This window comes from Periophthalmus magnuspinnatus, chromosome 24, assembly GCF_009829125.3.
Source record: "Periophthalmus magnuspinnatus isolate fPerMag1 chromosome 24, fPerMag1.2.pri, whole genome shotgun sequence".
NCBI lineage: Eukaryota > Metazoa > Chordata > Actinopteri > Gobiiformes > Gobiidae > Periophthalmus > Periophthalmus magnuspinnatus.
In genome coordinates, this window is record NC_047149.1 from 6004624 (window position 1) to 6023232 (window position 18609).

The window sequence follows — 18609 nt, forward strand, 5'->3', positions numbered from 1 at the left end:
GGCGGAGGGGGCTGGCACAGCACAGAAATGCAATTTATCAGCCATGTTTATAGAAAAAAATATTTGGTGGCCATTTACTACTCCCTGATGAACACTTTTATAGCTCTTATAATAACAATGCAGCTGAAGTGTGTCGCCCATGGACACAACAAAAGTATGACAGTAATAAATCTTCATAATAAACTATAAAGATGTTTTAGTGCCACATGCAGTTCTGTCCTCACACTTTGGACATCTGACATTTCAATTATGTATCAAAAGAATAAAAAACTAAAATAAAAAACCTGCTTCTGGACCCATTTTTTCTTTATTTGTCTATTGTTTGTGTTTATGATCTGAGCAGAAGTTCTCTAAGTGAGTGAATCAATGCAGTTTTTGGCAGCTGACAGAAAAGCATAATGTTCTTTATATGGCATAGCTCCTGTTTAACTGTTATCCCTCACTTACCCTATGCATTCCTAACACCCTAATTATTCACGGTGATGAATTTATAAGCACTTTTCACAACTTTCTGAGAGCAGACTGGAGTTTTGCCACGCTAACAATAACTGGCATGTTAATAGTGCACACAATAAAACGCTTTATAATTTGCTGCAGACAGTACACAGTAGACTTATTTTGACCTCAAGAGCTGCTTACATCATTTATCTGTACTGGGGCAAGGAAAAATTGGGCAGAGGGCTGTTGAAGATAAAGTGAAACATATGAGGAAGGTGAAGGAGCAGCCCTGGCCTCCTGACAATGTAGAAGTCCATACCTGTGAAGCGCTTCTTGCCACTGAGGTCGAACTCATTGGTGGGCCCTTTGTTGGTGGGTCTGGGAGCCACTGTGCTGGGGACTGTGGTGATGGGAAGTAGTGTGGTCTGAGGGATCAGCTCATCTGAAATGAAAATGTGTGAGATATGATCAAAAGAAACATCATCACAAGTTCTGGTGGATGACAGAAACAGTAGGACATAGACCTCCTAGCCCCAAAAAGTGCTTATGGTTTTCATGTTTTTCTAATTACTTGGTTTGGTGGGATAGTACGTTGTGGTAAATATGTATCATAGTTTTACACCTGCTAAGTGGCAGTTTGTGGAAAAAAATGTAGAAGACAAGTAAAAAAAATGCAGGTAGTAGCGCTGAGTTTTAAAAAGGAATATCTTTACTTATGTCATCAACACAGAAAATTCCATCCAAAATGCAGGGACAAGTTACACTTTATCTAACCATAGAAATACTGTACAATTTAGACATTCTTTTGGTCCTCGTTTACATTATGGCTACCAAGTAATACCAAGTAATAGAACTGGAATTACCTCTGCGCACGCCATATCTGCTGCCCATGTCCAAGCAGGAAGTACAATTGCAAACCTCATCAGAAAATAAATAAATAAATAGAAAAAGCAAGCTTCCTTTCATAGATCCACTTCGATATTGTGGTTTCAACTACAACCATTTGCTGAATGTCTCTACCATCTCATCTTATTCAATAATGTCTTTGGGCCAGAAAATATTTCAGCAAAACTGCACTGTTTTGTGATTTTTCCTGTCTTATGTGAAAAACAGAAGTCTTTCATTTTAAACGGTTTGCAGTTGTCCAAAGTCACTCCTCTCTTGACTTATGCATTCAGAGCATTCTAATTTCTCACTGTGATTAGTTTCTAAGTGTTTTTCATGACTCAGAGACCAGAATGAAGTTTTGCTGTTATCATAAAGCTAACAACTAGCTTTGTAGCAATGCACTTCCTGATTCTCTGACAATAATACCCTTTATAATTAGATGCAGACAGTACACAGTGGACTTATTTTTGCTCAGATACATGGGAAAAAATCGAGTACATGTCCTTTGAAGCCACATGGCTAATTTGCATGAACTCAGCCTTGACAGATCTGTCTGTCTAGGACTCTTATGGCTGACCCCACATAGCCCAGAAAGTAAAGGAGCTAGGAGCAGGAGCTAGGAGGTATAATCTAAACAATTTGGATTGAGCCACACAGTACATTTACATTTGAACACAGCAGACCCGTATTTCTTGTTGATAGATTCAAAATTGTTTAGAAATGTCATTCAGACTGATTAATCTCTAAAAGTCAATCTGATCTATGTTAGAACGCTGCCACATTGTAACTAATTGCAGGCAGCTGTGTGATTTCACTTTTTAGCTCAGACACAAAATTAGGTAATGTTTTGCTAGTTGGATTTTCCATATGAGTACGGGTGTACTTTTTCACAACAAAATGCAATTAGGCTCCAAGGTTGAGGAGCACTGAGCAGATTGGTGAGCAGAATTGAGTTAGCTGTTTCTTCCTTCACGGCTGGCCTCTGCATCAGTGGACCTTAATGACATCACCATCATTAGAACCAGACCGCTTCAAGGCCTGTGGAAAAACTAGGAAAAAATGGCACTGCTAAATGATCACATGATTTTAGCAGAAAGACTCCAATGCAAACAACAGGTTTGAATGATTATTGTTATGATGATTATTTATGTTTTGATTTGTTTGTATTGTGATTTTAATGTCTTTGTTATTCTGTAAAGCACTTTGAATTACTTTGTGTATGAATTGTGCTGTACAAATAAACTCGCCTTGACTTGAATGTAAAATTTATAAAAGACATACAGAAATGATTTGTCAGTAACATTTTACAATAACTACACCTTTATTAGAAAAAATGTAACAAATAGTTTAATAACAATGATTCAGGATAAATAATTACTAAATTAATACCTTAACTCTACCTAACTTTAACCCCTTAATTAAGTAGGTAAGTCTGAATCATTCTTAAAAAAGACATATTGTGCTGTTGTCTGCTATATAGTGCATCATTACGTTATATTTTGGACATTTTAAATGGCAATACTGATCTAAAACCACTTAATAAAAAAATTCCTGGTTTGAAAATTGCAGAGCCCGATGAGGTAGAAGCATATAGTAAGAAAATAAAATTGGAGAGCGAAGTACAGAGCAGTGGCCATGTGGCCAATGTGGCCCAGTGGCGGTGAAAATAGTGGTAGATCGGAACAATGACGTCTTGAATACAGGAAAATAAAAATTACTCAAACAGCATGAATCACTCCAGATACAACTTCAAGAGGGTAAATGAGAAAAACTATAATTTGGTTAGAAGCACTGAAAAGTCGATTCTGCAGTATATGTCTGCTCTAAACTCTGTTCATTATGAATTAAATCTTTCTTCATGCTTTATTAAAGCTAATTAATCAGAGTTACTGATTCATCTTAAGGTATTTCTATTAGAGGGACAGTTTGGGTATACTGTCTTTCCATATGTCTCTGATATTTAAGGGCCAATATTAGGCTAAAATGTGTTTGTTTATTTGCATTTTTTTTCCTCAAATAAAGCTAGTATTGGTGATGTCCTTTTTAGAATACAAAAACCTTGCCAATTTTGTTATAGTTTAAACAGAAATTATTTAACAAATCTTTTAATGCGAGATTTTGGATGGCATCATAGCATTTATTTAAAGGTTCCATATTACTCAAAATTGACAAAATTGTACACTTCAAGCCACATTAGAATATTGTTTCCTCATCAAAAACAGACCTGGAGTGTTTTGTTTCATTCACACATGTTTGAGTAACTCTTTATTATTAGTCTGTCTATATCTCAAAAGCTCAAAATGCTCTGTTCCACCTCGTGATGTCATAAAGCAGTAGTTTTGAAGTTAATAGCTCCTTTTGCCTTATGTTCACTAGAGATTGGCAATTCCAGGGTTCAGATTCTGCAAATGATCCTAGTGAAGGTGTGTTGAGTTCAAAAACATAAAAAAGCACTTCCTGTATTACCACATGACATCACAAGGTGTTTGAGAGAAGAACTCAGCCTAAACATGGAGGGGTTGTGTGTCAAACATCAGTGAATGGAACAAAACACAACTCCAGGTCTGTTTGTGATGAGGAAACAACATTATAACATAGATCAGAAGGGGACTAGACATGAAAAATAGCCTTTCTGGATAAATCTGGTACATTTACAGAAATGTTGATTAATGTACTCTGTCCCTGTTAAATAAACCAAATAAATAAACAGAAAATAGTGTAATATGGGCCCTTTAATGTGAATAGAAGACATCGGATGTCTTTAAAAGCCCTAAATAAAATGAGGGATTTTTTAGTATTAATATGGATTTCCTTTTAAATATTCTTAAATAATGTCACTTGCCATTGCCCCATCTGTGAAAAGGAAATGAGCACATTTGTTAAACTGAAACAACCACTCCATCTTTTAACTTTTCTAATTCATAGCATTTGGTGGATTATGTACTGACTGAATAGGAACACCTTTGATCCATTGATGCTTTCAAACACAACAATGCAGTTTAAATGGGCAAAAACAAAGTGTAAAATAAAAATAACGAGCCAATAGCATTCTCTTCGCATTAGTAATGTTGTCCGCCTGCACGAAGAGGTCCAAGACTTTGGTATAAAACACGATCAAAACCAGCCTGCCCTGAAAACTCTCCAAAACTCCAACTATGAACCAGCACCAAATCAAACAATGGGGAGCGGGTTGAAAAAGGGCTAAAGGAGAAAGACAGAGAGAGAGAGGAACAAACACATGGGCAGATGGGTTAACAGACTTGGAATTGAGATGCCATAAACAAAGCGTGTTCAGGACAAGGTTATTTGGTATATTTCAATGGTTCTTGAACTGTGGTACGTGCACTTCATCATTAAAGGAGAGATACTGTGCAAAATCAACTTTTCTGAACTTTTAACCATGTTGTAATTGTTTCCCTTCTCATTTCCCCTCTTGAAGTTGTATTTAGAGTGATGTATGCATGCTTGAGTAATTTTTCTTCTCCTGTATTCAAGACATCATTGTTCTTATCTACCCTCATTTTCACCTCCACTGGTACATGTCCACGCTCTGTACTTACTTTGTTTTCCAATTTTACGCAAAATTTGGCAGTGTTGCATAGCCATTTTAGTACAAATAAAAAAAAGACCTCTGCTGCTCGCTCACTTGATCTGAGGTTGTTCATAGGAGGGGCCGACAGTATTTGGCTCTTTGTTGTCATGACGTTTACAGCAGGATATTGTAAGAAGGCAGGCGAGAACACTAACACTTCAAATTAGGAATCGCAATTTTCCAACTTAGAAATCAGCTAACTTGTTTCTTTTAGTAATACGCCACTTCTGTGGGGTATTAACTGCTAACACATAACACATTTAGCTCACCACGTTACCTTTTATTGTTTTGAAAATGCTATATTCGCCAAAAACAACATATTAACATGTTTAGTAAGTTTCACTTTTGTTTTTGATGCTCTAAGTCTCTAAGTCCTTTTGTTCCTCATGCTAAGTCACTCTCCCTTCACAACACAATACAATCGGCATGAATCTGGCAAATCAAACTACTGCACATCGCATCAGGTTTATGAAGTTGTAGTGTATTGTTTTGTATCATGCTTTGTATATTTATGGATATTTAGACTTCCGGGCTGAGCACTGGAGAGAATCGTATAACTAACCATAAGGAGGGTTTGAATAGGGCCTGAGAGAGATCGCTAGATTTCTCAAACATGCATGGATGACATATAAAACCACTTCAGGCGTGTTTTTGCTCCACTAAAGGCTCCTTTTTATGAATTTAAATATTTGATTTAAATAAGCATGGAATCCTATTTTAGAGTCAGTGTCCTGCTTTGTTTACACCTAGTTTAATTTCTAATGTAGTCCAGATTTCAGATTAATATAGACCAGCCGGGGTTCAGTTCTGGTTTAGTTCATTGAGTGAAAAACATAATTGTGATAAATACCTTTCTCAAAGTCGTTCATCCCTGAAGATTCCTCTGGGAGAGAAAAACACAAAACATAATGCAGTTTAGGTAGAAGGCTACAAAAAGACTGACACATTCATTTTGAAAACATGTAAACATTTCATAAAACACTTAAATACTTAAATAACAAAATTACACTGAAATGTGAAATCCCAAGTATAAAGAGGTTTAGTTCTCTGCTAAATTCAATATGCAAATAATACTGTATTTATAATATTTACTCATTATTCTGATTTATATTTTATTGTTACAGCTGAACCCACGCTAATTCCGCACTGGGGTTTTTTTTAAAGCCAAATGGTTGCATAAGAACCCACAAGTTCTATTGTTACAAGACAAATAGAGTATCAGGTTTTAATTTAATTCATGTTGATCTGGTTTAGGATAACAATTGTACAGGGATAATTGTACAAGACTTACATCTACTTTTAACATTCCAAAAAAGTATTAAAAAGTCTGGTATACTTCAGTGAAAGACAAGGATTTGGCTTTTTCAAGAAAACTTTCACTTCAAACACGCTCTGTATAGTTTGGACTAAACCATAATGACAGACTTGCACATCTTGGCACTGTACATCTGACAGTGTGCAGTCTCAGTCTGATTTGTACTGTCTTAAAAACGTGAAAAACTGAACTAGTTCATTTTAAGCGGTTTGCAGTGATCCAAAGTATTCCTCACTTACCTTATGCATTACAAACATTCTAATTATTCACTGGAATTAGTTTTTAAGCGCTTTTCACAACTTTCAGAGGCCAGTCACAGTGAAGCTAACCACAACTAGCATGCTAACCGCACACTTTTGATTAACAGACAATAAAATGCTGTATAATTAGATCCAGATGGCACACTGTGGACTTATTTTGACCCTAAGAGCTGCTTACAAATGATATTTGTACTGGGGAAGGGCATATTTTTGCTCAAATATCTGGTACAGGCTCTTTACCCCAGCACCAGCCCACGTCTCTGCTGCTGTGGTTGATGATTCACATACACACACCATACAAACCAGTGCCCAATCACAAACTCATGTACAGAGCTGTCAGTCTGTGGGCAAAGACAGGAAACAGAAATAGTTTGGGCTTTCAGAAAGAATCAAATAGCAGCATATTAAATTCGTTTTCGGTTTATTCACCACAAAATAGCTATGGTATGTAGTGTCGTTCAAATAGAAACAGCAGTAGCAAGCCATCGATTTGATCCGACCACCATCTTGACTGTTTTGGTTAAAGAGATTCGTATGTTGGCTGCAACCAAGTAACAAATCAATTCCATGTTTTAAATGATTATTATAAAGCAGCTATCTTTCACTTCCTAGTTATAGGCCCATAAACTATTATAAATATTTAGAAGTGGGAAAATATTGTCAACAAGATCATATAAATGTAGGGGAGAAAAAATTGAGTGTCTCGGGGGTAAATCATCTAGTTTGGACCCACTTCCACCTCCTGACCCTTTTTTTAGCATAAAATTGAGAAAGAAATTATAACAAATATCAGCACCCCCTAGTGGGGGTGCCCTAATAATAGTAAAAATAATAATAATATAACCAAAATAAAAAAATGAAGACATTCACAAGGGGTTTGTGTTGTACCTTCTATGAGGTAACAGTCCAATATTCCTTCGTCATCCACCTCAGGGTATCCGTATTCATCTTTTTTGGAGTAGGTCCCTGGTGGACATGTTGGAAATGGAGGAGAGGTCCATTCTGGTGTAGGAGCTACAGTTGTAGTAGTAGGAGCTGGGGTAGTAGTAGTAGTAGTAGTAGTAGTAGTAGTAGTAGTAGTGGTAGTGGTAGTAGTGGGGGTAGTAGTCCTGCGTTTGGGTACATCCAGGCCCAGAAGAGGTTTCCCTCCTACCATGAGCATCTTGTCTTTGGGGTTGACCACAGGGCGACTGTCTCTGCCGTGTCCAAACAGAGCCACGCCCTCCTGGGTCATCAGCGGACTGCCTGTCAAGTCTGGAGACAGAGAGCAATGTGAATGAGAGACTAAATACAATGGCTCAAAAGCAATGTGGCTCTCAATACAGTTTATCTACAATATGTCATCAGCCATTCCAAAAAAATTACAAAAACAATAAACCCCAAACCCCACCAAATATGGTTCGGCCGTCTTCTCCCAACACCACTCTCCTGGGTTTTCCCTGTGAGTCCTGAAGAACCCGTCCCTCTGAGTTCATGAGCAGACCTCTCTCCAAGTCCAGCAGCTGAAAGGGACGAGAGCATTTCAAAAGAAGTCTGTCATGTTATTGTGAACACCACTGCTTGTTTATCCTACTTTGTCTTTGTCTAAATGCACAAAGTACAGCCTAATTATTGTTCTGTAATAACAATATTAACTATAGAAAAATCCATACAGCCTACATAAAATAAAAATGCGCTTTATTTTGTTTTTATTACTGAGTCTTAAATGAAACTGCTTTATAACTTATAATATAAATCTGGTTTTAATCATTATGTTTCATTTGCTGTGTAACTGTTTTCAGTGGTAAGAGAAGTTATAGGATTGTTAAGTGTGATGTAATTTCTGGGTCTATCAGCTGATTGAAAACACTGGACATGTCCCGGTGCACCCAGCTCAAATCGTTAGTCTGGAGCAGTGCATAGTATATAATTATGTTCAAACCTTACCCATTTGGTCCCATCCGGGCCTGAGATGTACCTCTGACCATTCGCTTTACTGGACTCATCCAACGTCGCGGGTTCTTTATCCTCAGCTGTTGTCAAGTTCGGTCGCCCATTTTTATCTAATATTTCAACACAAAAAACACAACTCAATGAATCAACAATATACAACTTAAAGGTCCTGTACCTGAGTTTTTACCCTGTCTTTGTCTTGCCTCAGTACAGCTATGCTGCCTGCTGTCTGCATCTAATTAGAAAGCATTTTGTTGTCCGATAATCAGGATGTGAACGTTAGCATGCTAGTTCTCTTTAGCTTTACCATCATGCACGGCACTGCTCCACGCCATTCTGTTGTGAAAAGCGCTTATAAACTTCACCACTTCACTTCAATCCTAATTCACCACAATGTGTGAATTAGCATGTTCATAATGTATAAACCTAAAGTGAGTAATAACTGGGACTCGCTGCAAACTAGTTGTTTTTTACAATTTGAAAACTGTAAAAATCAGATACAGCCCCATTAATGGATCAATAATATACAACTTAAAGGTCATATTCATGATTTTTTATCATATATTTTCCCATATTGTATAATCTCCTCTTGAGTTCAAGATAATCAGGAAGTGTGTGTTAGCATACTAGTTGTGTTAGCTTTACCATCACAACTCCAGTCCACTCCACTTGTGAAGTGCTTATAAACTCATCATGGTGAATAATTACGACGCTCAGAATGCATAAAGTAAGTGAAGAATAACTTTGGACCTTTGCAAACTGTTTAAAATGAACTAGATCTGTTTTCAGATCAGTCAAATTCAGGTACTCTGCATTTAATGAATCAATAATATACAATTTAATAAAGTAAAACAAAAATTCAAGTCAGTCAACTGGACAAAAAAAAGTTTTTTGAGCGAAGATGTTTCCCTGCTCATCCAAGCGACTTCTTCAGTTCAGTAGAGGCGTACACCACACAAATTCTGTATTTACAAAAGCCTCCGTGCGCACTCCAGCACAATATCTGTGCTTTAGAAATTCCACTTGCAGTTGGGATCTGCTCTCGTGAACCCACGTCCTGCCACTTCACCATAAAAGGACCATGTAAAGCGACTCATGAATGAGATCTGCCTAAACATGAGCTGATAATCAGTGGGTTTGACCAAGACGCAGGGGAAAGAGAGGGAGGGGGAGATGCTTCATGCTGCCCCATACTGTCACATCAAAGGCTTTATTACAAATAAACACAAAAATAAAAGTTATAGCAACGATTCATCTCTTAATTGAAATGAAGTATTTACAAGTAATAATATTTATGGAGTGCATCTTTGCAGATGAGCCTACAGCCTGTTGTTTCCTCGCTGTGTTTCATACTTGTATACAAGAGATTCAGATGCCCTCCCTAAGAGAGCAAAAGGAACGAGGGAAGGACACATGGAGCGGGGCGACAGTGGCTCAGTGGTAAGAGTGTTGGTCCCCCAACCTGAAGGTCAGCGGATCAAATCCCGCTCGGACCAAGTTCTGTTGTTGTGTCCTTAGGCAAGACACTTCACCCATTACAAGTGTAAGCCATTATTATTATTAGCGGCAAGCGCTTCGTCTCCCAGGCAGAGACACGTGCAGGTAAAACAGACACATTTCAGGGGCTGTTATTCTGCTAATAAAACAGCAGCACAGAACATCAATACCACTCTCCTTACCTGTGCACCAACATCACTCTTCTTACCTGTTTGAGTGTGTGGGCCTGGTATGAGACAGGCACAGACTTAATTAAAGCCTTTATTTAGACAGGGAGGGACCTTGTAAGCAAGATCTCCCACTTTCAAAAAATGCAGGGATAATACTGGATTCAGGTCAGGTTTGCACTGTAGGCTCGTGCGCACTCAGGCCACTTTGACGCATGGTGTGTAAAAGTTAACATAAAGTGTACCAGTGCTTCATTAAACTAAAGCCTCGCTCATGTGCTCTGTTTGAGATAAGAGTCTTCTCTCAGGTCATATTGTTATTCCATCCTCTGTGTTGGGTCACAGCCATAGACTGTATATAAAAGTCTATGGTCACACAGCGGACTGAGGGAGATCCAGTGCAGCATCAGGAAAGTGCACGCGAGAGCTTCATATGCATAATACTGTTAAGAATAATGAGTGGAATAAACAGCCCTTCTCCATGTTTTGGCCATCTGCTTAAATGCGCAAATCTGAATGCCATTATTTTATACGATGGAGCCTATTTTCTGATGATTTCCTGATCAAACATTGTCTCCAGACTTTGCTGAAAGTGTAGCCAGGGTCCCAGCTGGTGCAAAGATAAGCAAAGTGCTGCGCTTAGTAAGGGTTTTATAAATCCTGCATCGCAGAAGTTACCTATGCAATGCCTAGTGCATAAGCAAGCTTTATAAATGACGCCCCGGGTCAAATTGCTGGGGGACACTACCTTATATCTGAAGGGAGTAGCAACACTAACAACACCTGTTTGTTGTTTGTTAACAGTATCTGTTTGTTAGCTAGGTCTATTGAGCTACACTAAGTGTGAAATGTGCCTAAGTCATATTTTGCATAATTGCTCAGGCACCTAACGGGTGCTCTTACACCTATCAGCATACTTATGGGGCCCTTAGACATCATTTATCTATCTATAACTCCATCCTCATACCTAAATCTAAACAAGGAAAACAATAGTGCTAGCCAGTATGCTTCAGTTACCTCCTCTCTTCAGATAGATATAAGGCAGTGTCCACCAGCAATCTGGCCACAACTGAAGAAGCCACTTGGATGAGCAATTTTCTTTGGCTATGGATCATACCTGGACAACTGAGGGATTACACATACAATTTAAGGTATTACAATTTACATATTAATTTACCATTTCCATTGGCTGGCTTGTACCCTCCTCCTCCGTTGATTGGCTTCCCTCTTGTTGGGTACCGTGTCCTCCCTCCCTGCCCTCTTAAGCCCTCTCCATTAGAAGTTCCACCGGGCACCAACCCATCTGTCCTGGTTAGAGTATTTCCATTGACATTGCTACTATCAGGACTGCTCACAACTGCTTTTGTCTCAGTTTGAGCCAGTTTAGAAGAAAATCTACTCCCAAATCGTATTCTACCACTGTTTCCAGTATTTGTTCTCCGTGATGTTGAAACTGCCCTACTATTGGTTGCTTCTTCTCCGTCAATATTTTTACTAATTTCTGGATTTTTCCTATCAAATTTGTCATTGTTTTCTTCTTCATCATCTCTCTCATGACTTTCATTGTCTGTAACTTTGGAATTTGTATGTCCATTCAAATTGATAGAACTTGTAGAGGTAGCTTGTTGTCTTGTCGTATCGCTAACTCCTTTATTTACAATAGACTTTACAGACTCAGTTCCTATATTATTCTTCAGCGAATCTGATTTGGGAATATTTTTGTCGTCTTCGTTGGCCAGTCTTGACTCTTTAATTATAGGCACCCCCGCTGCGCCGGTTGCCCCTGAAACTCGAGTTGGTATACTTCTTGAAATCGTTTTCCCCGCTCCAGTTGATGTAGAATTTGTCCTGGTTAGTGAAGCTCTGGAATCTTGCCGAGGATTCAAAACGGAAGTTGGTGATCTCGCAGCTGATCCGAATCTATGTGGAAATCGGGTTGATAGCCAGGGGTATTTTTCCAAAAGTGATGAGCTAATTCTGCCTCGAGATTGTGATGCAGTCCTTTCACTGTCAGTAATTTTCGTCCTGGAATTTGAAGTTGGTTTCTCATCATTTTCTTCGTTTCGATTTGACGTCTGTTTGGAATTTGCATTTGAATTTTCCAATTTTGAAGATTCTGAAAGTGAAGAGTGCGGTCTAGATTGTAAAGTTGGTCCCTCACCTTCTGGAATTTGAGTGTTGGAGCTTGAAGTTTCAACATTTTTGCGATCACGGTCTTCAAAATTTCCCTCCATTTTCAAATTTTGTCTAGAATTTTGCGTATTATCTGATTTAGCAGATTCCAAAATGGGAGACCTATCATGTGTTCTGGATAATGAAGCAGTCCTTTCCGCTTGAGTCCTGGAATTTGAAGTGTCATATTTTTTGCTTTCACTTTGTCCATCATAATTTCTTTCATTTTTTAAATTTTGATTTGAATTTTCAGTATCATCTGATTTCGCAGAATCCGTATTTGAGGATCTACTATTCGTTCTAGATTGTGTCTCTTCCAACTGAGTCCTGGAGTCTGAAGTTTCATAATTTTTGCTATTGCTTTCAAACTTCCTGTGATTTTTGCCCGTTCGTCTTAAATTTTCGATGTCTACTTTTGTTGATTCCGAAATTTGCGATTTTGAATTTGAAGCTGAATCTGCTTTACCTGGCTCATATCTGTCATCGCCTCTCTCTCCTTTGTTCCTTGAAACATGTCTTGAGTTTTCATCTGATTTTGAATATCTTTCCCCATTTGAACCAGACTGAGAATTTTCAACTGATTTCACATTCGTCAAACTTCCTGAACTGCTTTTTGAATCAGAATTACTTTTTGATATTGCAGCACCACTTTGTAATGTTTCCTGGGTGTCAGCTGGTTTATCATCATCTGAAGTCTCTTGCTGACGTGAAACAGAAATTCCTCTTGTTGGGTAATTTCCATTCAAACTACTCTCACTGTTACTAAACCTATTTTGTATATTACTTTGACCACTGCTAGGGACACTTGCGTTGGACAGTGCAGATGTCAATACTGGTTTATACCCATTTCTAGTCAAACCTCTAAATACAGTGGTAGGATTTCTTCGGTTAAAACCATATCTACCAGCTAATCCACCTGAACCTCTTACCACACTACCTCTGCTTGAAATCGCTGTCTTCTCTGGCTGCAAATTGGCATTTTGCACATTTAAAATTGGTGTCTTGCTTTGTATTGGTACATTTTTGCTATCAGGAAATGCGTTTGCGGCATAGTCCATTCTCTTAGCAGCCGATTCTTGAATATTTGGTGTAGTCGTAGTTGTCGTAGTCGTAATATGTGAATTACTGGCGGACAATTCATTTTTTGAGTTTGTTTTGGAACCAGGTTTTTGGTGTACTCTGATTTTTATAGGCCTTCTCTGTGAAGGTTTGGCTTTTTTAGTTGGCGATGCCGTCAGTATTTTTAAACTCGGTGTCTTGGTTGTCAATGCTTCTCTGTCATCTTCAAAAACATCATTATTTTCCATAGTAGTTGTTTCCAGGACTGGTGGTGTAGTTGTGGCTTTTGTCGTAGTAGTAGTCGTAGTTGTAGTAGTTGTTGGTGTGGTTGTAGTAGTAGTTGGTAGCGATGTAGTTTGTACTTTTATTTTAGAAGTTCCTCTACGTCCATTTCTAGCAGACCCTCGAACAGATGAAAAAATGTCATGGTAGGATCTCGTTCGTGATAAAGGCCTGCGACCTGGAGGAGCTCGGTGAGTAGTAGTAGTAGAAGTAGTAGTTGTAGGTATTGTAGTTGTAGTAGTAGTAGTAGTGGCAGTAGTAGGGGCTGGGGTAGTCTCTATGTCGAAGTCATCATATTCGGTGTCTTGTTCCATAGGAGCTTGGGTTGTTCTTCTAACTTCAATCTTTTTTGAGGCTGTGCGGCTGGCTGGAAAGAGACAAGAAATGTTACTTCTTAAGGTGTGTTGTTGCTATAGCAAAACAGCAAACAATATGTGTTGCGTAAAAGGGTTGACTAACTTTCAGCAATATGTTTTAGTTAGTTCTGTAGTCTTGAAATCAGGTAGCCTTTCAAGATGGCTACTGTTTCTAATAACCTTTTCATTTAGGCTAAGACAAAAGACAAAACTGAATACATATCACATCATAAATATCGATACTGGCAAATATCAGTTAATCTTATACAAACTTTAGATAGCAACTACAACAACTATTGCTCCACAAGGGAAATTAAGTGGACAATACGGTGGAAATTCTAAGTTTTGAGACACTGGACACTGGACATTATCATTGATTCTTTTGCCACTCAATATTAAAACTGTTCTATTTAAATATGAATCTGATCATAAATGATGTATACTGCTGTTATATCTAAACACATTTTCCCAATTAAAATGTATTCAAATCTAAATATCCACCCAGTCTGGCTCACAGTTCTGTGAACTCACATCCAGGCATGGCCACACTGAAGGCCTTGCTCTGCGGGCCATGACCTCTGCGGTTGGAGGCTCGGATCTTAAAGATGTAGCGGTCTCCAGGGGTCAGGCCGTCCACTGTGGCCGAGGAGGTGCTGCCTGAGTAGGTCAGGCTCTTCATCCCAAAAGGTTTCATGGCAGGAGCGTAGGACAGGGTGTATTCTAAAGGGGACAATGTAAAGAGATTATAGAGACAGTTATTTCAACTTCTAACTTGGCTTTTTTTACAGCGTATAAGTGATACTTTCCCGCTGATGTCATCAAGATTCCCTCAGGGTTTGACGCTAACTGTAGGCACTGTTCTGTCTGAAGCTGTTACTCAAATTAGACTTTAATCTGGGTTTTGTTTTAAAACAATCTGACCAAAAAGAACTGACTTAGCTGGAACTACAACAGGAAAGCTGATTTGTGCTGTTAAACAAAGTCCTCTCAAATAACATTTACAGTTACAAGCTAGCTAGCAGTAGCCATCAGTTTTTTTGTTAGTAACGCTCAGCTTTTGTTGAAAATCAAACACCTAAACAGGACCATGAACGCTCCTATTGATCACAGGCTCCTGAAAATATGTGGTTTAAATCCATTTGAGTTTTCAGATAATCTTAAAACTAATGTTGCTAATGTGTGCACTGTGTCACCATGGTAACTATTGAACATTCCATCATAGGCATAAAGGCAGAGCACCCCCCGTGTGATGTCACTGTAAAGTATCAATAAAAGGTAGGTAAGTATTATACCTGTTGTAGAGGTAGGGATTAAGAATAGGAGGGCTTTAACTGTTGTCATTCAGATGTTCTGTGTCATTAGTTTACTCAGAGTTGTATTTTGATTAATTCATGGATGGGACTCGGGGACAAACACAAATGTTCAAAAACGGGGCGTAGACATTTTTCAAGAATTAAAACACCAAAAATCCCCATCTTGCTACTGGGAAATACAATGAAGAGATGGGGCCAGCAGAAGACAATCAGCTCTATTGTTTTGAAATTGTTATTATTAGTACTGCAGTATACAATGAACAAAATGTACAATCATTTATCACTAAATGCCAGATGTGATGCACAATATGTCTATCCAGGGGTGTCCAAACTGTGGCCCAGGGGCAAAATGTGTCCCTCAGACCAAACTGATTATAGACAGTTCTTCTTGCAACAAATTTCACTGTTTCTAGAACCACAACCTCAATAACATCACACTGCATAGTAATACAGAGCTAAAGATTAGTGTTCCAAGCCTTTAGGTACGTTATATGTGAGATAAAATGCATCATGTGTAGATAAAATGCATCATGTGTGTTTTCATTTGTGGCTCTTACTGAAAAAAGACACCCCTGGTATAGGTCCCTGAAGCCCTCAGAGTGTGAGATGGTTCATATGGCACAAGCATGTCAGAGATGTACTTTGGTGCTAGGCCATGGAGAGACTTGTACAGAACAAGAGACTTGAAGACAGGACTTAACGTGCTCATAGTTCCTGGTTCTAGTCAGGACGTTCTGGATGTACTGTAGCTGTCTTAACGCTCGTTTGGAGAGGCCAGTGCAGTCATAAATGAGTCATGTATCAAGTTTATGTAAGAACTTTGCTGCGTAAAACCATTTACACTATGCCACTGCCTTCTGGGGTGGTTTCTTTATAATGTTCCACTTTTTGATAAAATCCTTGACAAAAATGACAATGTACATATAATGTTGACTTATATAATGAATCTAACCTCGTATCCTCCCATTGGGTTCATCTGGAGGGTCCCATGTTGCAATGACGGCTGTTCCTTTTCCTCGGAGAGGCTTGACCTCAAAGTTTTCGGGCGGCCCAGACGGAGCTAGCAGACGAAAAAAGTTCAAATCAAATGTAAACACTAGTGGAATGCCCAGTAAGCCTCCAACATCAACATAAAAATGAGGAAATCGCCCCTAAACCAAGTAAAAACAGAGATATTTTGTGCCAACACGTTTCAACTTTGGAAAATACTGCTATATATTTTAGGAAGTACCCACTAGAAACCATATGGGAGAGCTAGACATGCAGTAAATCCAGTCTATTAAATGAACCAGAGGTATTTTGAAGCTGCGATCTCTATGGAAACTGAGCCAAAATTCAGATATCAAACCACCTTTTCATGTGGTAGGAGGGGGAGAGGTGGTGACAGCTGGGTTACGCCATGCAGAAATCAGAGTGGAAAATCATTTTAAGGAGCATGTAAATGTCTGTCTTATAGATTTGGTAAAACAACATGAAGGGACTTAGTGGTCTCAGGAAGAGTTTCAGACGAGGGGACCAACCTGAGTTATTGTTATTACTTTAAAGTACAGTTCATTTTACCAACTGCACTTTAAGACATAGACTACTCGCTGCCATTTCCACTTCCTTTGTATTCTGATCTCCAAGGACAACAGTCTTATTTCAAGTAAAGTCTGCTTCTATTGGTGGTTTTCAGATTCTAAAATGTGATGTCATACTCCCAGATGAGGGGCAAAAGTCCAATGTCCCTTGATTAGACTGTGCTTTTCCATGAAATATCTAGAAGGTAAATTCATATATGCAAACCTTGATCATTTCTATTTGTGATTAGACCCTAGAACTTATTATTTTACGACACAAATCATTATATACACTACATTATCTAACAATAACAATAACAATTGGCCCATAGAATGTTGTGATGTCCTCTGAAACCCAGCAATTCTAAAAAGATTAATTTGATTTTCTGTAACTCTAAATACTTTTGTTTTTTCTTTTACAAAACCAGTTTGTTCCTTGACATGTTTCGACTGGGACAGCTACATTGTAGATTGGGCCAGAGGTAAAGTTATTGGGACAGTTATAAGGACAATAAACATCACCACTGGATAAAAGAGGAATCCGGAAATAGTCCCCCAGAATGAAGACTGCTTCAAAAAAGTTCAAAACGGGTGACTGCATGCAAGACGTCACAACATGTCAAGGTAAACATCAAACTGTCCTTAGTGTATGTAAATGGTCCACAAATCCACTTTCTCCTACAATTTTGAGTCAATATAGTTTGTTCCATTCCAAATTCAACCAGAAAGATTACTACTGTCAACTAGTCAACCCTCAAGCAGTTCAATAAATACACTCTCTCTCTACTTCTTCTTCCTGTTTCAGCTACAATGAATAAAAGAGAAGAGCAGCATGTTTTGTAACTTCTGATTATGATCAATAGAAGCAGTGTGCCATCTATGCTGCAACATTTTGAATTGAAAACTCTTGGGGAAGGATGACAACATGAACGACTTGTCCTGATGTGTAAAATTACCAACCAACATGTGGAGTATCATTCACCCACGTCACTCCAGCTGAACATCGAATCAGATGCATATAAGTATCAGACCTTAAGATCCAAAATGAACCATTATAACTTTTTTTTCAAGGATTGGGTAGGGTTGAGCACCAAAGCTTAAAACAAATCTATTTGCTCTTCTCTCCTGGTTACATTATACGTCATATATGATGCAAAACTGACTCATGTGAGCTTTTGACCATGTTATAAAGCTGTTACCTTATCAAAAACATAACTGGAATGTATTTTGTTTCATTCACACATGTCTGAGTAATCCTGGCTTATTAGTCTGTCTGCATTATTACTTCATGACATCACAAGGAAGAACAGGATGTTTTCAGTTTGAGAGACGAATACACAGTAAATATGCAGGATTCATGTGTTTAACATGTGTGAATGAAATAAAACACAACTCCAGGTATGACTCTGTGATCAGGAAACATTATAATACAAATCAAAAATAGTTCAAAGTAGGTCCTTTAAGTTGAAATATTTTGTGGATTTGTAGAATGCAGTGTCAGTAGAAGCGTACCAGACTCGGGGGTTCTCTGGAACACGGACACGCTCCACTTTCCCTGGTTGTTCTCGTGGTTGATGCGCACAGAGAACTCGTACATGCCGTCAGCCATCAGGTCGCCTATCATCATCCTCCTCTGAGCGCTGTCCTTGTACTCCCAGCGCGCAGACTCACCCTTCTCCCTGTACCGCACTGTGTAGGATCTGGGACAAAAATGAACAAAAATGTAAATAAAGTCAAATAGTTTTGGATAGGCTTTTGACAGTAATTACTAGATCACCT

At 38.5% G+C, this 18609-nt stretch overlaps 1 protein-coding gene across 2 annotated transcripts in view; it reads right to left on the minus strand.

The window, feature by feature from the left end:
• fndc1 (fibronectin type III domain containing 1) overlaps positions 1-18609 on the minus strand; it is an 88123-nt gene that overhangs the window by 34687 nt on the left and 34827 nt on the right. For both annotated transcript variants that reach the window (XM_055232290.1, XM_055232289.1), the window contains 9 exons: positions 18343-18530; positions 16224-16331; positions 14490-14678; positions 11267-13969; positions 8420-8535; positions 7884-7995; positions 7382-7747; positions 5769-5801; positions 758-880 (listed from right to left, as the gene is read on the minus strand). In XM_055232290.1, the coding sequence (XP_055088265.1) occupies positions 758-880; positions 5769-5801; positions 7382-7747; positions 7884-7995; positions 8420-8535; positions 11267-13969; positions 14490-14678; positions 16224-16331; positions 18343-18530 (3938 nt within the window). The remainder of the gene's footprint in view (positions 1-757; positions 881-5768; positions 5802-7381; positions 7748-7883; positions 7996-8419; positions 8536-11266; positions 13970-14489; positions 14679-16223; positions 16332-18342; positions 18531-18609) is intronic.